This window comes from Erythrolamprus reginae, chromosome 9, assembly GCF_031021105.1.
Source record: "Erythrolamprus reginae isolate rEryReg1 chromosome 9, rEryReg1.hap1, whole genome shotgun sequence".
NCBI lineage: Eukaryota > Metazoa > Chordata > Lepidosauria > Squamata > Dipsadidae > Erythrolamprus > Erythrolamprus reginae.
The window spans coordinates 32,689,293-32,715,876 of NC_091958.1; the positions used below are offsets into that span (position 1 = coordinate 32,689,293).

The following is a 26,584-nucleotide window of genomic DNA, read 5'->3' on the forward strand; positions in this document are numbered from 1 at the left end:
TTAGCAAGGGGTTCTCTGCCTGGTTGATGGGTAGGTGTGGCCATGGTGGGCGTGGCCGAGTCAGCCTCCTGCACTACAAGGGGGAGGAGTGTTAGCTCTGGAGATTTTCCTCAAGCCTCCTGGAGGCCAAAAATGGCCTCCCAGCTACAGAGGCCTCCCCAAACTTCTGGTAGGGCAATTTTTCACCCTCCCCAATCCTCCGTGCATGACCTGCACTTACCTGCATCTAAAACGGGCCACGTGGGGACTCCGGGGAGGGAAGGGGAGGGGTGCAGTGGGAGGAAGTAGTGAGGACGGATAAGGACGCTTCACCTGGAGCAAAAGTTGAGCTGTGCATGCAGCTTTGGGTCTCCTGCATGGCCACATGTGCACCCCAATGTGTTTTTCTTCTGCACATGTGCAGGAAGCAAAATCTTGTGAGGGGGCGCATGTGTGTGAGAGACTTCTGAGCAAAAAAATTCTGAAATCTCACGCATGTGCGCATCCCCTCAGGAGATTTTTCTTCCTGCGCTGGGATGTGTGGGCACCCAAGACACCCAAAGCTCTGTGCGCAGCGCACCAGTAGCATCAGTAGGAACAATCCACCCCTGGTGGCAGGGAATGGGTGGATGAGGCCAGCCAGGAGTGGGATTTGGGGGTTCTCCGAACTGCACAGAATCTTAGCTAGAGGTTCCACCGCAACCCTGTGAACCCCCAGCAGCCCACCCTCGGGAAGGTGACAGGTTCATAGGAACCTCATTGGAACAGAGGGGCTGCCAAGGCTCGAGATTTGATTCCTCCACTAGGGGGCGCCCCAGAATTACAGTTCTTTGGAAATGCACCCAGGAGCTGATCTGGTGAGGAAATGGTTGTTTGGGAAAGGTTTGGATTATTTCCTTGCTTGCTTTAGTCAGAATATGCAATGGGAGTGGGAAGGCAGAACAAGATGCGAATGGCTCTGGAGGAAAAACAAAAACCTGTCGCTTTCCAGACTGTACAGAATGAGTGAGGAAGAGAGGGAAAGGAAGGAGAAAGGAAAGGAAAAAAAGAAGGATGAAGGAAGGAAGGAAGGAAGGAAGGAAGGAGGAAGGAAGGAAAAGAAAGGGAGGGAGGAATGAGTGTAGAAGGGAGTGAAAGGAAGAAAAAAGGAAAGGATGGAGGGGGGAAGGAAAAGGAAGAAAGGGAGGAATCAGGGGGGAGGGAGGGAAGTCTTTGAAGCCATTTGGCCATTTTCCAAAGTGCTTCTCCTCATGGAAAAAATTTCATAAAGTTCCCTTCCTCTTCTCTTCTTTCACCACAGGGTCTTCATCTTGTTTCCACACCTAGGGAGATTCTAAAGGAAGAAAGGAGATTTCCTCAATTGTATGGGGGAAGAAAAGCAACTTCTCTAATAGCATTTCTAAAAACCAGGGGGCCAGAAAAAGCTCCAATATTTCTTGGCTAGAGGTAATCTTAGAAGTGAAGATTGAAAAACCCACGGAAAATACAAAAAGAATCAAATCTACTTAATTCTGCATATAAGAACCACAGCAAGGCTAATATTTGCACAACAATGGAAAAATGAAAATACACCTTCTGGGGAGGAATTAATAGAAAAGATTATGACTTGCGCATAAATGGACAAATTAACAATGGAACTAAAAGAAAACGATGAGACAGAATACTATAAGAACTGGAGCAAATTTTATTATTGGTTAGGGGGAAAAATACCCAAAAGTAGTCAAACAAATTAAATAATAGAGATAGAAAGAGAAAGAGGATTGGTCAAAATGAAGAAATAAGAGGGATACCCATGTAAGATCTATAAATGCTGAAATGTATATAATAATAATAATAACAATATTTATTGTTATTATTTATTTACTAAGTAAAGTTGTTATAATTAAGATCCTCAGTGATATATAAATTATAATAATAGAAATAGATAATAAATAATAAATAATAGTCGATATATGTACTGTAAAATAACCTTAAAGGTATAACTGTATGTATACATGTTTTGGGTTTGGTTTGGTTTGTTTAATGTATTATTTGTTTGTTTGTATTTTCTTTTATGTTTGTTTTAAGTTTTTAAACGAATAAAAAAATATTTTGAAAAGATAATATTTGTTGGTAATGTGGAATTATCATAATATGAAATAAGTGGCAGGATAACGAAGTGTCCAATGTTTTTAAGTCCTTGTTGATGTATGTTTCTATTCAAATTAAAAAACCGTTTTATTAAAAAAAGAGAGAGAGAAAAGAGAAAAAGGCCCAACCCCAGTCCACCACCCATTGCCTGTCATTGTTGCTTTGCAAGACCTTCTTCCAAAGGCTGGAGGAGCATTTCTCTACATTTCCCCAAAAACCCAGCTGCATTTATGCACCGCTTCCTGTGGCCTTCTCTGTTTTTTCAAAGTTCTAGAGAAAGATCCATTGGCTGAACCAAGAGAATGCAGAGGTTGGGAGGGGGGTCCCTGTGTGTCTTTTGCTGCCTCCATCCCATTCAATGTCCGTCCTTCCGTCGTTCTATCTAGGCCCAGCACTAAAAACCTTGGAAGCCCTTCAGATGACGCTGCCCTCCAGGGAACAAATCTTTGGGATTAACTAAAGAGTCACAACATCTGTTCCGAGGACACAGCGTACCGGAGGCTGCCGGAGCAAAAACCATCACAATCCACTTTCGTTAGCAAAGCAAGGTTCCTGGGGAGAGAAGCAGTCAAAGAGCAGAGCTGAAAAACCATCAGCAAATATCTCTACACAGGATCCCATGTAGATGGTTTTTGGATCCTCTGGGAGAAGGCCACCCAACTGTCTTTCCAAGCGGTGGGTTTTTTGGGGGGTTACCAATGGCGTTGCAGCTGAGAGGTTGGATCGGCTGTTCCCTCTTCTCAGACCCTCACCGGGAGGAATAAAGAAGAATTCAAGATTTCCAGAGTAGGGCAGAATGTCCTATCTGAAGCCTGGAGGAAGCGATCTAGAACGTTTTGATGGACTTTCTCTCATTTATTGGTGAGATGGGAAGCTATGGGTGATGCTGGGGATGGGTGGGTATGTGTGGGGGGGGGGGGTCTTCGTTAAGAAATGACTTATTTCATTTTATTTGGAGTTTTGTTTTCCCTTTAGCTTTTATCTTTGCAAGATTAATAAGTAAGGGTTAAAATGATAGCAATTAATGTAATTTAAGCCATTGGAATGCGAATAATTTTTGTTTTCCCCCTGTATTGTTATAGTTAGATATAAGGCATGAAATAATTGATATGAATTGATATTCACTGTTGAAAGATGTACATTTGGATTCTTTTTCTAAATAAGGGTTAAGAACTATGAATGAAATATCCATCTGTGTGTGTGTGTGTGTGTGTGTGTGTGTCTGTCTGTCTGTCTGTCTGTCTGTCTGTCTGTCTGTCTGTCTGTCTGTCTAATCTATCCTATCTATCTATCTATCTATCTATCTATCTATCTATCTATCTATCTATCTATCTATCTATCTGATTTATATGTTGTCCATCTCTGAGGACTTGGGGCAGCTTACAACATCTTAAAAAAACAATGAAAACATCTTAAATCCAATTTATTTTATTTATTTTATTTTTGGGACTGCTGTCTTCTGGCAGCAGAACAATTAAAACTCAAACCACATGTTTTCTGAAGAGTTTTTATTCCAGAGCTCTTATTTATTTATTTATTTATTGATTGATTGATTGATTGATTGATTGATTGATTGATTTGATTTGATTTGATTTGTATGCTGCCCTTCTCCAAAGACTCAGAGAAGCACTTAATTGTACTTAACAATGTACCAGGGGGTCACCATCAGTGAACTGTGGGACTATACTACTTGGTCTGTTGTGTGAATGTTGGATGGTTCAGGTGGGAAATTGTGGTGGGTTGAGCATGTTCTTTCAGATTGTTATGTATGTTGTTTAGTCTTTGGAGTCATATGAATGTTGTTGCATGAGTATACTGTGTATACAATGACAATAAAGTATTTATTATTTATTTATTTCATTTTTTAACTATAAAATTAACTAATCTAAAACCCAAACATATTAAAAATCAATCACTCCCATTCAACACAACAAACATACATTTTGTTCAACACCCAGGGGGCAAGTAATTAATAGCCCCAAGCCTGACGGCACAAATGAGTCTTTAGAAATAAGTAAAGATATAAGGAAATAATTGAAGCATTATGGCTAAGATTTACTAGGCAAGAGAAAACAGCTATCAGAAAACCTAACAGCTAACATCGTTTAAATTGGAATAGAAAACAAAATAATCTTTGTAATCCAGGTCAGAAAACTAGAAAAGGAGGTAGCAGGAGATAAATGATGTATACCAAAGGTAAACAGATACGAATTAAAAGTTGTTAAAGATTATACTTGGTGATTGATATTATATTGCATTGAATTGAAGATTGAAGGTATGTGATATTGCATGTATGTATGGAGGAAAAAATAAAAAGCTTTTGACAAAAAAAGAGTAAGGATTGAAGGTTTTTTTTAAAAAACCCACTACTGTACATGCTGGAAAATAATGAGATTGGATGGGGGGGAATCAATGGAGCTAACAGAAGGCAAAATTAACTATTTTAATCAGAGGAAAGAATATATCTCATCTTGTTTCTACTTGTAAACGGCTTCTAGTCTTTGTGGTCTTTGATGCCGACTTTTGCTTTGGCTGGTTAAATTAGGGATTTTTGTTGTTGTTGTTGTGATTGTTATAGAAATAGCAAGTATTTACTGAATATGCAAAATCAAAAGTTGAGGCTGTAATTCTATTTTGCTGCACTGAAAAAAAGCTGGAAGCCGATGCTTTCTCTCTCTCTTTTTCTCTTTATTCCATGCCTCTCTTTTTCTTTCTCCCCTGCTTCTCTATCTCCCCACTATATTGTTTTTCATTTGCATTCTATATTAAGATAATCACAATTCCATTTCCTAAAAAAAAGAGGGAATAATGGGGCTGCATTTACAAAGGGATGCTCTTTGTAAATATAACCCCTTCACAAAACAGTATGCCCAAAACAGTTTGGCAGGGGGACTAAATTATAATTTGCAGGAGCTTTTACAAAATGGATATACTCTTTCAAGGTATTGTGATTGTCTTTACTGACCCCTCGCATCCTGGACATAAATTGTTTGAAATCCCACCCTCAAAACGCCGCTACAGAGCACTGCACACTAAAACAACTAGACACAAGAACAGTTTTTTCCAGAATGCCCTCACTCTGCTAAACAAATAATTCCCTCATCACCGTCAAACTATTTACTAAGTCTGCATTACTATTACTACTAAATTTTTCTCATCATTCCTATAACCCATCTCCTCCTACTTATGACTATATGACTGTAACTTGTTGCCTGTATCCTTTACTTATAATATTGATTATTTCCTGACTGCTTATTGTTATTATTATGACATTAAGTGTTGTATCCCATGATTCCTTTTTAAAATATTTTTTTATTTTTCTCCATATTCAACAACTTCATTTACCTTCAATACAACTTAATATGCATATATCATTTTTCAAGTACCATAAACTACATCACATTCCAATTTTGCTTCATATTGTTTCATCTGCATCCATCTTTCTTCTCACTACTTCCCTTGCCTATCTCAAGTGGCTGTTCCACCTCTACTACCTACTTCCTTACTCCTCCCTCCTTCTACTATCATTCCCTTCTCCTTCCTCTTTCTTTCTCCTATTCTTCCTTTATTCTCTCCCCTTTCTCTCCTTCTTTTCTACTTCCCATCAAATGTATCTTTTCCTTTATGTACACTGAGAGCATATCCACCAATGACAAATTCCTTGTGTGTCCAATCACTCTTGGCCAATAAAGAATAAATAATTCTATTACTGGATTCAGGGTGGGGAGGCAGGATTACAATCAGAAAGCTTTGAGGGGCTTCAAAGATGGACTTTCCCCAAAGATAACTAGACATAAGAACAGTTCTTTCCAGAACACCATCACTCTGCTAAACAAATAATTGCATTCTATATTAAGATAATCGCAATTCCATTTCCTAAAAAAAGAGAGGGAATAATGAGGATAGATCCTCAGGGAGGAATTTAAGAGTGTTGTAGACAGGTAGTAAAGTGGCAGAAAGCAAGAAGAATCTATTATAAAGTAGAAATGAGTGTCACCCTCATTAAAATGAACCTGCTGATCTGGAAAATTGCAAGAACAGACGAGTTTCTGAACATGTCAATGTCTGAAGAGGCTTAAGAGGAGACATGTGAATTCAATGCCAAGATTGCTTTAGTTCTTCAATTCATACTAACTGACAAATGTCTTGCTCATTTCCATTAGCTAATGTCAACTGCTTTAATAGCTTGAGTAAGATGTAGAAACCTGGATATGTTTAGAGGGACAAGAAATGTGTAGAGTATGTTGAACATCTAATTACTCCAGAACTGCCTTATGTCTAAAGATATTTACCCATGTAGTATGGCTGTATTACTATTATCTTTCTTACCTTTTCTACTATTGTCTCTTATAATTATATTTGTTGTTTGTATACTGAGAGCTTATGCACTAGAGACAAATTCTATGTGTGTCCAAACTCTTGGCCAATAAAGAATTCTATTCTATTCTATTCTATTCTATTCTATTCTATTCTATTGGTAGTGAAAAGTGAAATTGATTGTCGGGAGCTCCAGAAAAATATCTCAAAATTGAGCAAGTGGGCAACAGAGTGGCAAATGCATGTCCAGTCAATGAAGCAGTGGAAGTGATGTGCCGGTGCCTGGAGGCTGTTGGGGACTGGATTGGTGTCAACAAACTCAAACTCAACCCAGACAAGACGGAGTGGCTGTGGGCCTTGCCTCCCAAGGACAATTCCATCTGTCCATCCATTACCCTGGGGGGGGGACTATTGACACCCTCAGAGAGAATGCGCAACTTGGGCGTCCTCCTCGATCCACAGCTGACTTTGGAACATCATCTTTCGGCTGTGGCGTGGAGGACGTTTGCCCAGGTTCGCCTGGTGCACCAGTTGCTGCCCTATTTGGACAGGGAGTCATTGCTCACAGTCACTCATGCCCTTATCACCTCAAGGTTTGATTACTGCAACGGTCTCTACATGGGGCTACCTTTGAAAAGTGTTCAGAACCTCCAGATCGTGCAGAACGCGGCCGTGAGAGCCATCGTGGGGCTTCCCAGATTCGCCCACGTATCTACAACACTCCGTGGCCTGGATTGGCTGCCGATCAGTTTCCGGTCACACTTTGGTTGGTCATGACCTTTAAAGCCCTACATGGCATTGGACCAGAGTACCTCCGGAACCGTCTGCTACTGCACAAATCCCAGCGGCCAATAAGGTCCCACAGAGTTGGCCTTCTCCGGGTCCCGTCGACTAAGCAATGTCATCTGGCGGGCCCCATGGGAAGAGCCTTCTCTGTGGCAGCCCCAGCCCTCTGGAATCAACTCCCCCCCGAAAATTAGAACTGCTCCCACCCTCCTTGTCTTCTGTAAACTACTTAAGACCCACCTATACTGCCAGGTATACATCTTTCCCCCAGGCTTATTATAATTTATGTTTGGTATGTATGTGCTGTTTGGTTTTTAATTATGATAGGGTTTTTAGTTTTTTAATATTAGATTTGTGCCATTATAATATTGTTTTTATCGTTGTTGTGAGCCTCCCCGAGTCTTCGGAGAGGGGCGGCATACAAATCTAATAAATTATTATTATTATTATTATTATTATTATTATTGTTATTATTATTATTATTATTAACCTAAACAAGTGCAAAGTTATGCATATTAGGGCAAAGAACCCCAATTATGCCTACCAACTGATGGGGGCCAAGCTTTTTGAGACAACCCAAGAAAGGGATCTTGGGGTTTTGGTGGACAGTTCAGTGAAGATGTTAACCCAGTGTGCAGCAGCATTAAAAAAAGCAAATTCCATCCTTGGCATGATTAGGAAGGGCATCGAAAATAGGTCAGCAAGTGTTGTATTGCCTCTGTACAAATCGATGGTGAGACCACACTTGGAGTATTGTGTACAGTTCTGGTCACCGCACCTCAAGAAGGATATAATGGAACTGGAAAAGGTGCAAAAAAGGGCAACAAGAATGATCAAGGAAATGGAGCACCTCTCTTATGAAACCTGGTTGCAAAGCCTTGGTCTCTTCATCCTTGAAAGACGGGATTTAAGAGGTGACTTGATCGAAGTATATAAAATCATGCATGGGATAGAAAAGGTGGATGGAGAAAAATTATTTTCTCTGTCACACAATACTAGGACGAGGGGGCATTCCCTAAAGCTCATAGGTAAGAAAGTGAGGACAAATCAAGGGAAATATTTCTTCACCCAGAGGGTCGTTGGTTTATTGAATTCACTTCCAGAAGAGGTCATGATAGCTGTCAGTCAGGATAGCTTCAAGGCAGGATTACACAGATTCATGGATGCAAAGTGTATCATAGGTGGTTATTGAAACGGATGTTCATGTGCCGCCTCTATGTTGGTTGAGGCAGGCAGGGTTCCCTTGCGTCCCATTTGTTGGGGGTCAGGGGAAAGGGAGGGCCTTGCCTTCTCTTTCTGCTCAAGATCCCTATGGATAATTGGTGGGCCACTGTGTGACACAGAATGCTGCACTCGATGGGCTTTGGTCAGTGAAGGGCTACCAAAATTTTTACTACCACACTGTGGGCATGGCTTATGCAGGACGCCCTGCATTTTCTTTCAACATATTTCAGTGCAAATTGGGTGCTCTGTGGTGGAGTTCCATTTTCACTACCCCACTGCATCCTGCCCCCCAATCCGGGCAGTAGCCCATCCCTGGCTTTGGCCTGATTCAGCATGGCTCTTCTTATGTTCTTATATTCTATACTATACTATACTATACTATACTATACTATACTATACTATACTACACTACACTACACTACACTACACTACACTACACTACACTACACTACACTACACTACACTACACTACACTACACTACACTACACTATACTATACTACTATACTAACTATACTATACTATACTATACTTGTCAAGCGAACCAAAAAGCATCTGAGGGAATAAATCAACTTCCACGTCTTTTTTCTTTAGCATAGACTCACATTTATTAACAAAGCCAATTTGGATTCAGCATGCTTCATTCCAACTGAAGGTCCCTTAAGATTACATCCAGGTCAAAAGCTCATCTCCCATCTCCACACCCACAAGTGCAATCATGAGGACAAATCCGATGCAGGGATTTATAATTCCTTCCTGTGTTCAGTTACTTTGGATTCTGCGTAAAGGAATGTGTGCTACATGGCATAATCTCTCACTCTCTCACTCCCTTGTGTGTTTTTTTTCTTACTACCAAAACTGTGTCAGGCCAGCCTTTGAATTGACATATTAACCTTGCGCCTGACAATACTATTCTATTCTATGCTATTCTATGCTATGCTATGCTATGTTATGCTATACTATATTACCCATTCCTATTCCCACTCTGCTCCACTCCACTCTACTCTACTCTTATTTATATTCTATTCTACTCTATTCCTGTTTCTTGTGGAAAATTATTGATTTTTGGATTTTAGGGCAAGTAATTTCATGTCTATTTCCAGACAGAATATATTTTAAAATACTTTTCCATAAAAGTCAGATAGATATTGAAATTGACCTCTTTATGTTGTAAATTATATTGCTTGGGCCTCTTTTTCACATCCAGTTGCTGGTTCTCTAAGTAACACCTGGATGACCTTTTTATCTAACCAATGTATACAAAATGACTTTCAAAATTCTTTAGGTGGTATTTTATGAGGTTGTGTGTTGGTAGAAGTTGAGTTTTTATCTGTTCATAGCATTGGCTGACTGGGTAATTCTGGGAATTGAAGTCCACAACCTCTTAAAGTGGCCAAGGTGGCTTCCTTTACTAACCACACTTTGTGGTCTGAAAAACATCTCCAAGGAAAGTCGCTTTAGAATAACTTCTCTTGAGTTGAAATAGCAAACAAAGAAAAGCAGGTTAAACAGCAGTTAAGACAAAAGAAAACCAACCAAAACTGCATAAGAGTTCTGGCTTAACTGGAAAGAGCTCCATGAAAAATGGAATCAATGACCATGACAGAATGGCATATAGATCAGTTCTTCATAATTCCTCTGCTGAGGAGAAAAAGACTTGAGATTGCCTACAAGTATTCTGGACAGTTGCTCTCCATAAAGAAACCTCAAGATGAGATGAGGGAAAACCTCTTTTATTTTTCTTTTCTTTTCTTTTCTGAAACCGTTAGTGCCGTCAAAAAGACACTGGGATTTCATAACTCCTTTTCTTTTCTTTTTTTAAAAATATTTTTATTATTATTCAAAAAGACAAACAAGGACAGACAACATTAAACATTTAAGGAGCTACCATTGCTCCGCTTGTCGTAGAAGTCTAACTAATACAAAAATATAAAACCCTAGCTATTGTCAGATCAATACAGAAATGTCACACGTGCACATTATATTTTTATTGAATTTAACTCTATGTTTTTTATATTAATCCTATTAATTAAATTTCATTATCTATAAAACATTCTGTACTTATTCAATAAAAACAAAGTACTAATAATGCAAGGAAAAACAAAAATAACACTTCTAACTTTGTTATACTATAAACTATTTCACTCTATCTTATAATTCTTCAAATAGTTATACATTCTACTTATTTAATTTTTAATACTGTTTTTACAATTCCACCAATCATATACTTTATCCCATATTTTATAAAATTCTGTTTCAGTTTGATTATTCAAACGTTTTGTCATCATATCTAATTCAGCACATTCTATAATTTTTTTAAATACTTCAATATCTTTTGGTATTGTCTTTTCTTTCCATTTCTGCGCAAATGCAATTTGTGCCGCAACCAATATATCTATTATTAAATAATAAATTTCTTTTTTGTACTTTGTATTTGAAATACCCAATAGGAAGAATTCAGGAGATTTTTTAATCTTCTCCCTTTGTTATTTCATTTATCCATTTCTCTACTTTGTTCAAAAATATTTTAGTCTCAGGACATATCCACCACGTATGATAATATGTACCAATTTCTTTTTTACATTTCCAACAAATAGGTGACACTGAGGGGAACATTTTGGAAATTCTATATGGTGGAAGGTGCCATCTATAAAACATCTTGATTTGGTTTTCTTTAAAGGAAATTGATTTTGCTATTTTCCACTTGTACACCCATATCTTTTCCCATGTTTCTAAATTTATCTCTTTGCCAAAATTTTTGCACCAGCTGATCATATTGTCTTTCAATATCCAACCTATCATTCTATGATTTAGTAAATATTTATATACATTTCCAATTAGCTTTACTTGATTTTGAAATAGTAATTTACTTAATACATTATTTTCTTTTCTAAAAATATAAGTTTTTACATCTATTTGATATCTGGAGCTAATCTGTGCGTATTGCCACCAGTCTAGGTCTATACCTAATTCTTGTAACTCTTGTTTTGTTCTTAGTTTTAATTGGTTATCTAACAAATCTCTATATTTCCAAATCTTACCTTTTTTAATAAGATTCGGATGCATGATGGCTTCAATAGGTGAAACCCATTCTGGCATTACTAAAAAATGGTTTTTCTTTATTTCATTCCATACGTCAATCAATGCTAATAATAATATTATTTTTAAAATATGAATGTGTTTTAACTTTTCATACCATATAAAAGCATGCCAACCCACCATCAAGTCATGAACTTCTAGTTTAAGTAGCCTTTGATTTTCTAAGGTCAACCACTCTTTTATCCATGTCAAGGCGGTGGCATGATAGTATCGTTTCCAGTTTGGGAGGCCAAGGCCTCCTCTTTCTTTACGATCTTCTAATGAATTTTGTTTTATTCTTGATTTTTTTACCTTGCCATATAAACTTTTTTATTATCTTATTTAATTCTGCAAAAAAATTGATCCTGGGGTTTATTGGGATAACTTGAAAAAGGAACAGTATTTTAGGGAGAATATTCATTTTAATTGTAGACATTCTTCCTACCAATGATAATTGCAGATTACTCCATACTTCTAAGTCTTTTTTAACCTGACTTAATAATTTTAAATAATTATCATTTTTTAAAGATATGGCTTTGGAAGTCATCCATATCTCTAAATATTTCACCTTTTTTGTAATTTTCATGTTTGATAAATCTTCTAAATACTTCCTCTGTACCTCTGTCATATTTTTTTGTTAATATCTGTGTCTTTTCTTTATTTATTTTCAATCCTGCAACGTTCCCATATTCCTCAATTGAATTTATTAGCTTTGAGATAGATTCTGTTGGGTCATCTAAGATAAATACCATGTCATCAGCAAATGCTTGTGTTTTATAAATTTCTTTTTTAATCTTCAATCCTTTTATTTCCTTATCTGCTCTTATTTTTATCAACAATGCTTTCAGTGTTAGAATAAATAATAATGGTGATATTGGACAACCTTGTCTTACTCCTCGTTGTATTGGTACTTTTTCAGTCTGTTCACTGTTTATTATAATTTTGGCTGATTGTTCAGAATATATGGCATCTATTATGTTAAAAAACTTTTTTCCTACCTCCATCTTGTTTAATTGTATTTTCATAAAATTCCAATCTACGTTATCAAATGCTTTTTTTGCATCTAGGAATATGAGTGACATTTGCTTTTCTGGGTGCTGTTCATAATATTCTAATGTATTTACTATTATTCTTAAGTTGTTTTTAATTTGTCTTCCTGGTCCATTTTGATCGCTTTGTATCATATCGTTTATAATACTATTAAACCTATTAGCAAATATTGATATAAAAATTTTATAGTCTACGTTTAACAGTGAAATTAGTCTATAATTCTCAATTTTTTCCTTTTCCGTGTCCGCCTTATTTATTAAGGTTATTAGAGTTTCCGACCATGTTTTTGGTAATTTACCTTCTGTCATTATTTGGTTATATATCTCAAACATACCGTATATACTCGAGTATAAGCCGACCCGAGTATAAGCCGAGGCACCAATTTTTGCCACAAAAACTGGGAAAACGTATTGACCCGAGTATAAGCCGAGGTTAGAAAATGCAGTGGCTACTGGTAACTTATAAAAATGGAAAACAATAAAATTACATTAATTGAGACATGTTTTAGAATATTTATTTTAAAGAAAACCAGTAAACTAGCTCTGTAAATTTAAAAGAGGGTAAACAAATTAACAATATTAACAATAAATTAAAAAGTAAAAAAAGTAGCTCGATCAGGAACAAAGCTAAAACCTAAGAGTTAAAATCCTTCAAAACTGGATTCCTTCTCATCATTAATTGGATTTACATTATTGTTCTGTTTTTATATATGCTGTGAGCCACCCTGAGTCCTTGGAGAAGGATTGCATACAAATCCAATTAAATAAATAAACAAACAAACAAACAAATAAATAAGTGTATCCAAAGAAGAGCTTCAGCATTAGCTGCTGTGAGGTTATCAGCATAGAAAACCAAATAGATAGATAGATAGATAGATAGATAGATAGATAGATATAGATAGAAAGATAGATAGACAGACAGACAGACAGAAAAATAGATAGATAGATAGATAGATAGAAATAGATACAGATAGATAGATAGATAGATAGATAGATAGATATAGATAGAAAGATAGATAGACAGACAGACAGATAGATAGATAGATAGATAGAAATAGATACAGATAGATAGATAGATAGATATAGATAGATAGATAGAAAGAAAGAAAAATAGATAGATAGAAAAATAGATAGATAGAAAGATAGAAAAATAGATAGATAGAAATAGATACAGATAGATAGATGATAGATAGATAGATAGACAGATAGATATAGATAGAAAGATAGATAGACAGACAGACAGATAGAAAAATAGATAGATAGAAAGATAGACAGATAGAAAAAGAATTCCTGTCTAGCTCTGCCTCATAATACATTATTAGATCCTATCCAAGCAAGGACAGCAACTACCACAAAATACCATTTTTTAAACAGTTTAAATCCTTTCAAAGGAGGGGGAGGAGAATCTGACAGCAGGGGGCCTTTTTAATCTGACTAAAGGCAATGCAGAGAGGAATACTCACCATTACTTTTTTCCCCTCGGTTGGAGCAAATGGCTACCTCATTTGCTTGAGCTAGGGAGAGGAACTACGGCATGCCAGAGGAGACAAAAGCTGGTGCCTCCTCGCTCTGGCTCAAGCAATGGCGCCCTCGTGTGGTGACTTTGTTAATGACCCGAGTATAAGCCGAGGCTGTGTTTTTCAGCCCATTTTTTGGACTGAAAAACTCGGCTTATACTCGAGTATATACGGTATTTGAGAAAAGTGTTTCTATATCCAGTTTATAAAATTCTACTGATATCGCATCTGGGCCCGTCGCTTTGTTATTTTTCTTTATAGATTGCTTTAATTCCATTTCTGTAATAGGTTTATTTAATCTTTGCTGTTGTGTTTCAGTTAGTACTGGTAAGTTTATTTTTCCCAAATATTCAAAAATTAGATCCTCACTTATTTCTTATTTCTTATATAATTGTCTATAAAATTCTAAAGCTATTTCCTTTTTGTCTTCTATTCTATGTTTTATTATACCTTTTGAATCTATCAAATTTTTTATAATTTTATTTTCTCTCTCTTTTCTTAATTTGTATGACAACCATCTTCCTGGTTTATTCGCATGTTCGAAGTATTCTTGTTTTGCTCTCTTTAACTTTTCTACAATTGGTTCTTGTTCTATTAATATCAGTCTGTGCCTTATTAATTCTCTCTGATTTTTAACTTTATCATCATTATCCTCTTTTTGCATTAACATTTCTAATTTTTAAGTTCTTCTACTAGTTTTTCATAACGTATTTTCTTTTCTTTATTTTTTTTGCTATAAAAGATATTGTTAACCCGCGTATATATGCCTTTGTTGTGTCCCATAGATTTTGAAAAAAGATTTTTTTAAAAATCTCTAATTCTTTCTCTATCCATTTTTTGTACTCTGAATCTTTTATTATGTTTCTATTCATTGACCAATTGTTTATTTTCCTTTTACCTTTCCAATATATACATAAAGGATTATGGTCTGCCCAAGTATTTGTCTCTATTTCTATCTTACCGATTTGTTCCATTATATGGTCCGGGGCCCATGCCATATCAATTCTAGACCAGGTCTTATGTGGGTTAGAATAAAAAGTATATTGTTTATCTTTTAAATGGTATTCTCGACATACATCTTTTAATGTTAGTTCTGTACTCATTTTCCAAAAAGTCGCAGGTAAGATTACCTTTTTTTCCTTTTCTTTTCTTTTCTTTTCCCAGTATAATCCATTTGATCATCTGAAATTGCATTAAAATCCCCTATTATTATCATATTTTCAATTGATAATTCACTTATTTTTTCATGTAAAATTGTTTTTGGTTGTCATTTGGTGCATAAATTGAAACAATTACAAGAGGTTTTATTTCTAAATCTAATTGTACTATCAAAATCCTTCCATCACTATCATTATATATTTCTTTAGATTCAATTAATTTATCAATATACATTGCCAATCCTCTTTTCTTTTGATTAGCCAAACTAGTATATAATTTCCCCAATTTGGAATTCTTAAGAAGACTTCGTTTTGATTTTTTGATATGAACTTCTTGTAGAATATTTATCTGTGCTTTTTGTTTCATGAGTTTAGTTAGTACAGTGGTGCCTCATGATACAAACCCCTCGTGATACGAACCCGGGGTTCGGAAATTTTTTGCCTCTTCTTATGAACTTTTTTCAGCTTATGAACCCACCGCAGATCACAAAATGGCGCTCCGCTGGGTGCCGCCGCCCGGCTGTCACCTTTCAAAACAGCCGGGGGGCTTCTTGGCGTTCTCCCGAACTCGAACCTGAACCCGAAATTTTCGGGTTCGGGAGGCCACCGAGAAGCGCCGCCGCCCGGCTATCACCTTCTGAAACAGCTGGGGGGCTTCTCGGCGTTCTCCCGAACACCGAACCCAGAAGTTCGGGTTCAGGTTCGGGTTTCGGAGGCCGCCGAGAAGCGCCCGGCTGTTTCAGAAGGTTACAGCTAGGCGGCGCCGCTCGGTGGAGCGCCATTTTTGCGATTGGCGGCAGCGTTTTCGGCCGATCTGGAGGCTATAAAGGAGGTGGGGAATCCCAATAGGGAATTCCATGGCGGAGCTTTGACGTCACGAAGTTGGTTAAGTGAATCTGGCTTCCCCATGGACTTCGCTTGTGAGACGGTCGCAAAAGAGGATTGTATGACCTTAGCAGTCATAAATATGAGTCAGTTGTCAAGGGTATAAATTTTGATCACATGTTCATGGGGATGTGACAAAGATTGTAATTGTGAAAAATGGTCGTAAGTTAATTTTTTTTAGTGCTGTTATAACTTTGAAAGGTCACTGTATTGAGCACAGTTTTAGTATTTTTCCAAGTCTCTCAAAAATCCATTCCTTGAAATAATAGTCTCTTTATTTGTTCACACCAGCTTAGATTTATTTATTTATTTGATTTGTATGCCACCCCTCTCCGTAGACTCGGGGCAGCTCACAGCATACAATGAAACAATTCATAATAAATCTAATAAATTTAAAAAACCCCATTATTAAAACATACATACACACAAACACACCACACATAAATTGTATAGGCCCAAGGGGGGGTGCCTCAATTCCCCCATGCCTGACGGCAGAGATGGGTTTTAAGGAGTTTACGAAAGGCAAGGAGGGTGTAGGCAGTTCTAATCTCCGAAGGGAGCTGGTTCCAGAGAGTCGGGGACACCACAGAGAAGGCTCTTCCCCTGGGACCCACCAGATGACATTGTTTAGTCGATGGGACCTGGAGAAGGCCAACTCTGTGGGACCTAGTCGGTCGCTGGGATTCGTGCAGCAGAAGGCGGTCCCGGAGATATTCTGGTCCAATGCCATGAAGGGCTTTATAGGTCAAAACCAACACTTTGAATTATGACCGGCATACCTTGGGAAGCCCATGATTGCTCTCGCAGCTGCATTCTGCATGATCTGAAGTTTCCGAATACTTTTCAATGGTAGCCCCATGTAGAGCATTACAGTAGTCGAATCTCAAGGTGATGAGGGCATGAGTGACTGTGAGCAGTGAGTCCTGATTCAGATATGGCTGCAACTGGTGCACCAGGTGAACCTGGGCAAATGTCCCCCTCGCCATAGCTGAAAGATGGTTCTCTAATGTGAGCTGTGGATCGAGTAGGACACCCAAATTGCGTACCCTCTTTGAGGGGGTCAATAATCCCCCCCCCAGGGTTATGGATGGACAGATGGAATTGTCCTTGGGAGGCAAAACTCACAGCCACTCCGTCTTATCAGGGTTGAGTTAGCAAGGTAAATGTTAGCAAGGTAAAAAGCAAAGCATCAAGACTGAAGCAATTTTGTCTCAGATTGAAACTCTTAACTGTTCTGGGAAGCGTTCCAACATTTCATTCTTAAACTGTCTCAGAGATAACAGGACTATAAATCACAACTTTAAGTTCATCAGTTTACCAGGATTCATAATAAATTCAACAGTGCAGCTTCTGACCCGTTTCGAAAAGCACAGCATAGGGTTTTTACTCTTTTGTTTCAGGAACACCATGGAATCTCCGCCATTCTTTTTAATCAAGATTGTCAAACCCCGCTTTCACTTCCTGCTCTAACCTGGAAATGACATTTTACAATCCACAGAGCTATTCATATGGATCAATACTTTTTTTTACCTCGGATTTCTTCTTTTCTTTTTGCCCTTCTATATCTAGGACCTAACCATTCATCTGCTGATACATTTTCCTCACAGGGACCAACTTCTTATTGTCACATCAGCCCCCTGTGGCACTCACAAATCACTATCTTCCTCACTCTTGGCTTCCATTTCCTCTGACAGCCTCTTTAATCCAGGATAATCTAAGGGACCTGGCTCATTGTCCTCGAAATCAGGCATGTCCTGAGTCTGACAAGGATCACTCACAATTGTCACTATTTTAAGTTGAGAGCTATCTGCAATGGAATGTGTGCATAGCCTTGGGAGACAGAAGGTTCAAAGCCTAGACAATGGTTTAATCAATGAAATTTGAGTGTGAAGGAGGCACAGGGAGTTGAAAGGATTGTCAGGATTGGGGCCTACCTAATGCAATATTCCAAATTGCAGAGAGAAGAATTGTAGTAACTTTAACCATGTAAAACTGCCTAGTCATGGTGAATATGCAGATTGTAATGTAATCTGATTGGCTAATAAAAGTATATATACATAATGCATCTTTGCATAGGTGTGGCTTGTGGCTTGAAGGTATTGTGGCTTAGTAAAGTTTAGTGTGGCTTGTGAATTAGTGTGGTTTGTGGTGGCTCAAGACTTGTAGCTAAATATTATAACTGAGAATAGTAGATAGAGAATTGAGTACTTTGTATAGTAACTGCTAGAGAGATATCTACAGTGTAAATAGTTAGTGTAGATTTGCTACGAAATAAGTAAATATTTTCCTAAGAAACTCTGCAGTACTTGTCTTCAATTATCTTCAAGACTACAGTTCCTGATATCCTGGTCCAAAGCAGACTGGTTAGCTGCCTTGGCTATCTGGGTAGGCTAGCTCCTGCAGAATGCTACTCCAACAAGGATCTCAGAAGGGACCCTTCCTAGTTTTCCAGGGAGCAAAAGTGAGAGACGGGGAGAAGGCTTTGAGATTTGTGAGATTCTTTTCATGTAACGTTGCAATAAAAATAGAGCCTGTCCTCCCGGTTGTGCTTCTTGTCTAGTCTACCTTGCAAGGCTGGCATCAATCTTACAGAAATACAGAATAACAGAGTTGGAATGGACCCTGTAGGTCATCTAGTCCAAACCTCTGCCCAAGCAGGAGACCCTACACCATTTCTGACAGATGCCAGTCTCTTCTTGAAAGCCTCCAGGGATGAAGCTCCCACAACTTCTGAAGGCAACTTTTGTTCCATGGGTTGATTATTCTCGCTGTCAAAAACTTCCTCCCTATTTCCAGGTTCAATCTCTCCTTGTTCAGTTTCCATCCATTATTCCTTGTCTGGCCTTCAGGTGCTTTGGAAAATAGCTTGCCCCCCCTCCCTGTGGCAGCCCCTCAAATATTGGAACACTGCTGTCATGTCTCCCCTGGTCCTTCTCTTCCCTAGACTAGTCATGCCTGGTTCCTGAAACTGTTTATCATATCTTTTAGCCTCCAATCTTGTAAGTCAATTGGTCCTGTTGGTTAATCCAAGGTGCCCTGCAGTTGAAAAGGAACAGTTGGATAGTCGGAGGTTCATGATCTTTACACTTTTGATTAGGATTTTGTCCAGCAAGCCAGCTTGAGAGATCAGCAAGCAGATGGCCTAGCAGATAATATCTCCCCATCACTTTGACAAATATGATCTAACAGAGTAATTGATTTAAAGATTAATTTATTAGTCACTTTGGGGACGTTAGCGGGAAAAGCTGTGGGGGAGGGAATGTGAAAAGAAATCCATGGAGGGAGGAATTGAAACAGGAAGGGAGGGAGGTAGAAACACACACAAACACGCACACACACCCCTACCTATAGAGAGAGAAAGAAACAAAGAAAATGAAATACAGAGACAGACAGGCATAGGCAGGCAGGCAAGCAGACAGACAGACAGACAGACAGACAGAAAGATTATATGATAGACAGACACCCAGAGATGAAGAAAAAGAAATAGAGAGAGAGAAAGAGAAAGAAAGAAAGAAAGAAAGAAAGAAAAAGAAAAACACAGACACACACAGAGAAACAGAGAAAGGGAGAGAGAGAAACAGAGAGAAAGAGAGAAACAGGAGAGAGAGAGAGAAAGACACAGAAACACAGAGAGAGAGAAACAGGAGAAAGAGAAAGAAAGAGAGAAAGAAACACACACAGAAACAGAGGAGAGAGAGAGAGAAAGAAAGAAAGAAAGAAAGAAAGAAAGAAAGAAAGAGAGAAACAGGAAAGAGAGAGTGAGAGAAAGAGAGAGAGAGACCATTGTTAAGGGAATCTGGCTTCCCCCATTTTGACAGGTTGCAAGTGGTGACCATGTGAAACCAGGATGCTGCACCCACTGTAAATCCAAGCTTGTTGTACCTGAATATCAGTCGCGTGACTATGGAGATGTTGCAATGGTTATAAGCGTGGGAACCGGTTGCAAGTCAGTTTTTTTCCCCAGAGACATTGTAACATTGAATGGTTGTGAAATGGTGGTACGATCTGTTATCTGCATTATGTATAGACTGAGCTGGGACATCCATGGTGATCAGGTGTCAAAAAAAGTTGACAGTTGTGGTGTCACCCATACCAACAAAGCTTTGACTCTTTTGTACAAGCTAGCTTGGCTTTTTTGTTTTTGCCACACATCCCTTTCTCTCTTCTCAACATGGGCCAAGATGGCTATTTTTTTGAGTTTTAATCAGAGCAGAGCAGTTTTCTTTAGCAGTTAATTAAAGCACTCTTCTTCAGTTTGATCTCAACCGTAACAACTTTAACTCAGAATTAGACTAACAGTATTGTCACTTTGAACATACACTAAGCAGCATATGTTAAAATGAAATTTTGTTGTATACAGCTCAGAGATGAAATCCACTTACCTTCCTTACTGGTTTGGAAGCGCACAATTTTTCACCCTCTGTGTATGGGCAGAAGGCTTTGTGCAGGCACAGAGGGTTAAAAAAAATGGCGGCATCTGGGGGGGGGGAAGCTTCATATTATCTCCACTATTGGTTCTCTAAGCCATCGGTGGCCACCGCTACCAGTACACACGAACGAGCAGCATTTCACCCCTGATACAGCTCTCAAAGGGTCACCACCTCCCATATACACTACACAATATAACCAGGTGGGGGCTGCTGCTCCCGCCACTACCGGTGCTCGGCACATGCAGCTGTGGGCAACTTGCGAGCACACGGGCACTCCTCAGTGAGGTCTTGCTTCTGCATTTGCACAGGAAGCAAAATCTTCTGAGAGGGGATGTATGCATGCCTGAGATTTCAGCAATTTCTTTGCTTCTGTGCATGTGCAGAAATCTCACAGCACACGGATCCCCTCGTGAGATTTTGCTTCCTCTCGCATGCGCAGAAACAAGATGTCACTGCGTGCCCACCAGGCACCAAAAGCTGTGTGCACAGCTTAATTTTCACTACCAGTGGGGCATCCTTATCTGTACCAGTAACAACCCAATACTGAATATAATAAATAAACAAACAAACAAATCAACAAATACATTTAAATACCGAGTCTAGTTCAGTACATGGCAAGAAAAATGAATCTTACAAGTTTACCAGACAGATGGAATAGAGAACAAAGATGTTACAATCCTGCTAGAAATACTTAGAAACCTCCTCCCAAAGGAGAGCAACAAAACCAGACCCTGACATGGGTGTGCAGGGTCTCTAACAATGCTAGCAAGCTTCCTATAATCTTCTTGGCTGTCTTCAGCACTCTCTGTAGGAACTTTCTATCTGATGCGCTGATGCCACCAAAGCAAACAGGGATACAGTTTGTTAAAACGCTCTCAATTGTGCCTCTGTAAAAAGTGGCCAGGGTAGAAGGAGAAAGATGTGCAGGTGGGTGAACGTAAACTCCCAGAATTCCCCAGCCAACAGTGTTACAAGTCTACCCACTTTAAATTGCCAAAGTTTAGAAATTATCTTTTATGTGAGTGGACATTCCTAGAATGTATGATGCATTCAAGCACATAAAAATCAGACAGAGCACCAATCACTGTTCCCTGTAGGCTGCGCGCGTGAGCGTGCGTGCACCCCAAAATACCGCCCCACGCGCCCTTTTCCATGGGCGCGCAGTCCCCATCCCCCTGCCAGCCCGTGGGGGGTGGGGGGGGGAGGCGCGGGCAGTAGAAGGGAGCCACAGCCGCCCCTGCCTCTCCATGGTGCCTTCGGCCCTCTCGCGCTCCTGGCCTCTCGGCCCTGCCCCCCCGCCCGCCCGGCCTCTCTTTCTCCTCCGCTGCAAGAGAGGTGGGGCAGGCGTACTCCGGAGGCTGGTGGGCGCGCAGGCCGGCGTGCGCTCTCCCCATCTCCCTGCCTGCGCGCCCTGCCCGGAACATTCAAAGTAAGAGTGAAGGGTTTTCTTATTTTGAATGTTCCGGGCGGGTGGGATGGCAGGGAGATTTGGGGAGCATGCGCCGGCTGCCCCCCGCCCCCCCGCTCACCGTTCTCCCGGCCGCTTGCCGTTCTCCCGGCCGCTCGCCATTCGCCCGGCCGCTCGCTCGCCTGCCCGCCCCCCCGCCTGCTCCGCCTCTCTTTCTCCTCCGCTGCAAGATAGGTGGGGCAGGCATTCTCCGGAGGCTGGTGGGTGCGCGGGCCGGCGCACGCTCTTCCCATCTCCCTGCCTGCGTGCCCGCCCGAAACATTCAAATTAAGAGCGAAGGGTTTTCTTATTTTGAATGTTCCGGGTGGGTGGGCTGGCAGAGAAAGTGAGAAAGAGAGTGAGAGAGAAAGAGGGGGGAGAGAAAGAGATAGCAAGAGAGAGAGAACGAGAGAAAGAGTGAGAGAAAGAAAACAAGAGAGGGAAAATGAGAAAAAGAGAGAGAGCAAGAGGGGGAGAGATAGAGAAAGAGAGAGAAGGAAAGAAAGAAAGAGATGAGAGAGGAAGGGAGTGAGAGAGAGGAAGAAAGAGAGAGAGAGAAGAGTGGAAGGAAGAGAGAGAAATGATAGAAAAAAGGGGAGAAAAAAAGAGAAATGAGAAAATGATTGAGGCAGAGAATGACAGGAAAGAGATAGAAACAGAGAGAGAAGTGACTCTTGATTTAAAACATATGGTAAAAGCACTTAAATAATAACAGAGAAAGAAACCCAGCCCTCACCTGTTTTTATTAAAAGAAAAGATTATTTCTTTGTTTCTTTCTTTGTTTGTTTGTTTGTTTATTCATTCATTCATTTATTCATTTATTCATTTATTTATTTATTTATTTGTTTATTTGTTTATTTATTTATTTATTTATTTATTTATTTATTTATTTATTTATTTATTTATTTATTTATTTATTTATTTATTTATTTATTTATTTATTTATTTATTTATTTATTTATTTATTTATTTATTTATTTATTTATTTATTTATTTATTTATTTATTTATTTATACTTCTATGCCGCCCAGTCCCAAAGGGACTGTCGCTCAGACACTATACTTTTCCGCCCACACCGAAAAAAAATTAGAGGGAACATTGGCACCAATGGCATTATTCTGGCCACCTTCTTGATTTTTTTAACCACAGTTTGTTCTGTGGACACTGCCAGAGAGTGGAATGACATTTTCACGTCCCCTGAGAAAGCTACAAAAAGAAGTCCAAACAGGCGTTGGAAGGCAGTTTTGAGTTTCACAGCTATTGCAGCTTAAGTTAATTTACTTTGCAGCCTTTGGCTTGAGCTTGAGTTTCTGCAGCAGCTGCTTGTTCACCTCACCTAAGAGGATCACTATAGATGTAATTCCTTCTTAATCTTCCCAAGATTTTAGCACATCGAGGTTTGACAAAATCCATTCAGATGTGAAACTACAAAGCAGAATAGAATAGAATAGAATAGAATAGAATTCTTTATTGGCCAAGAGTTTGGACACACATAGAATTTGTCTCTGGTGCATAAGTTCTCAGTATATAAACAAACAACAACTATAATTATTAATGTAATTAATAAAATTAAACAGAGTTGGAAGCAGGGGCAGGCTACCATTTCCAGCCCTACAGGAACTGGCTGGGAGCGCGCCCCCCGCATGCCCCCGGCCCTGCATGCGCCCGCTCCCGTGCAGGATTCAGCATCTGTGCATGCACAGAAGCCTAATCTCGTGCAAGGATGAGATTTCCGGGGGGTTTTTTCTCACTTCTGCGCATGCCCAGAAGCAAAAAAAATCCAGAAATAGCCTAAAAAAGGGTAAGTGGCAGCTTGCCGCTGCCATTCGTCCCGCTCACCACCATTCGACCCCCCCCAACCTGGTCGCCTGTCACAGTGGCTCCCTGCCACCTTTTGCCTTGCCCACCCCAGCATCTTTCGGGGCAGTGGTTACCTGCAGCTGTGGCCACCATTTGCCCTGCCCGCCCTCGGCACCTCTCTCCACCAGCAGCTCACCACCACCACCCACTCCTGCCCACCTGCCATGGGCCTCCCATGTGGTCCTTACCTTGCCTTGCATAGTGCGGCCGGAGATGGGCACCAGCCAGAACAGTGTGCAGGCATCTTTCCAGCAGCAACAAGGCCGGTAATTTTTTACCATAATTGATCTGGCTGCTCGCCTTCGCGCTCCGCTTTCCCCAGCTGAAGGACCGTTCCAGGTCTTCTAGTCCAACCCCCAGCTTAGGTGGGAAATCCTACACCACTTCAAACAAATGGTTATCCAGCCTCTTCTTAAAAACTTCCAGTGTTGGAGCATTTACAACTTCTGTAGGCAAGTTGTTCCACTGATTAATTGTTCTACCTGTCAGGAAGTTTCTCTTTAGTTCTAAGATTGCTTCTCTCCTTATTTAGTTTCCACACATTGCTTCTTGTCCTGCCCTCTGGTGCTTTGGGGAATAGCTTGCCTCCCTTTTCTTTGGGGCAGCCCCATATCTTTTGTATTAGGAATATCCAACCTTAGCAACTTTAAGACTTGTGGGTTTCAACACCCAGAATTCTCCAAATTCTGGGGCTGATATTAAAATTTTGTGGTTGCACACCCGTTTCACAACTTTTTCACAAAAAGGGGCCTGGGCTCAAACCCTAAGTTGCTCACACACACACACAAATCCCGGAGACTTTTCATTCAAGATGGCTTTTCCCCAGCCATCTTAGGAGGGGAAATTTTTCTTCCAAATTTAATATGGTACCTCTAGAAAGTCAATTTAATGGCACTTCTTTATATGAATATCACACACAGAAGAAAGTGGGCTGTTTTTTTTTACTGCTATAGGGCCCAGATCATTTTGCCAATGTATTGTAGAAGATAATTTCCTTGTCCTAAGAATTGTCCTAAAGATGCGAGTTCTAGATATAAATAAAGAGGCCGTAGCCATCACAATCTCCAGAATGTTTAAATTTTATTTTAAAACTACTAAAAAGTTACTAAGTTTTCATCAATCCCCATTGACTTCGTCAGAGTGTAAAAGTAGAGTGAGCAGCATTACATAAAAGCAAGCATCTCTTCAATGTGGATTTTATACATATCTATATCTGTTTATGCTTGGATGCTAATTTTCAAAGCTATTCGGAATGTAAATTCTCTTTCATTAAACTTTTGAGAATGGTCCCCTTGCAACTCTTTCTCCCACTGTCCACAAAACCTCCTCCTCCTCCTCTGTGGTGATGGTCGGTTTGTGTCCTGTCAGGCCAGGCCTACCTTTTCAGCTATGCCCTTTCTCTCCGTTGCTATGGCTACCGTCATTTTGCATCATCCAGCTCTCTGATCATTGTATTCCAACATCTTCTGGGCTGTTAATCAGATTAATCAGAGAGAGAAACCAGATGATATGATACAGCTGGAAATTTAACTGTCTGCAGGAAAGTGGATGAAGAAGAATGCCACATGAGAGAGAAACAGTGTGACTAGTATAATAACTGAGGCCTTTTACCAGAACATGTGAGTTTAATCAGAACGTGCCAACAGGGCAGGTACAGGCTTAAGAAAATAAACAAGAGTACACAGACTTATATACAGGACGCCTTCTGAGGCAACTACCAATCACATACAAAGGAAGGTTCCCGCTTTAACAGTAACTATGCTTATGCGGCCAATCAGGACCCTGGAGAGGGATACGCGAGCTCGAATCTGACAGCCGGCTATTGCTATGCAGACACAGCACTCCTGCCCCTTCGGCTGACACAGACATAATCTTTTAAATACACAGGTCTGCGACAGATTCTCTCGGAGCGCCTGGGCTCTGTGGAATGTTCTGATCTCTCGATCTCGGCCGGATGGATTGGTTTGGGAGCCTGGCCCACCTCCTCTTCCCTGTTATACGCTGAGGAAGGGTTTCCTGAAGTTCCTGCAGCTGTGGGTGGTTCCTGAAGACACTCCCCCTGGAACTCATTGGCTTCCCGATCTTCAAGCCGATCCTCCCTATTAAGTCTAATCTGATCCAGGTGTCTTTTCCAAATTCGCCCGTCTCTTAGCTCTACCTCGAACGAACGAGGCCCCAGTTCCCTGCATACTATACCTTTCTCCCAATTCTTCTGGCCCGAATAGGCACGGGCAAATACCGCGTCTCCTACAGACACCTCACGTCTGGCCGCTTCTGGCCACTGTACTGTTCCCGCATACCCTGGGTGCAACCTGTCAAGTATGATTCGCAATTTGCGACCCATTAAAAGCTCCGCTGGCGTCTTTCCCGTGGTTACACATGGGGTGGTATGTTGGGCCATGAGCACATCAGCCAATCTAGCCTTCCAAGAGTTCTGGGGCAACCTTTTGAGGGACTCTTTAATTGACCTCACTGCCCGTTCCGCCTGGCCATTACTGGCCGGATGCCAAGGCGAGGTTAAGGCATGTCTAATGCCAGCAGTAGCCAAAAAGGATTCAAATAGGACTGATGTGAACTGCGGGCCGTTATCCGAGACTAGCAGGTCCGGGAACCCATGCGTGGCAAATAGGGTCATCAAGGATTCTATGATGGCCTGTGACTGAGTGGACTGCATCTGGGCCACCTCTACCCACTTGGAGTATGCATCCACGGTGATTAAAAATGTT

General features: G+C 40.1%; 1 protein-coding gene across 1 annotated transcript in view; it reads left to right on the forward strand.

The window, feature by feature from the left end:
* The first annotated feature begins 2,905 nt into the window (after window positions 1-2,905).
* LOC139172545 (syntaxin-binding protein 4-like) overlaps window positions 2,906-26,584 on the forward strand; it is a 113,886-nt gene continuing 90,207 nt past the window's right edge. Inside the window, exon 1 of the mRNA XM_070761697.1 lies at window positions 2,906-2,970. Coding sequence (XP_070617798.1) covers window positions 2,906-2,970 — 65 coding nt within the window. The remainder of the gene's footprint in view (window positions 2,971-26,584) is intronic.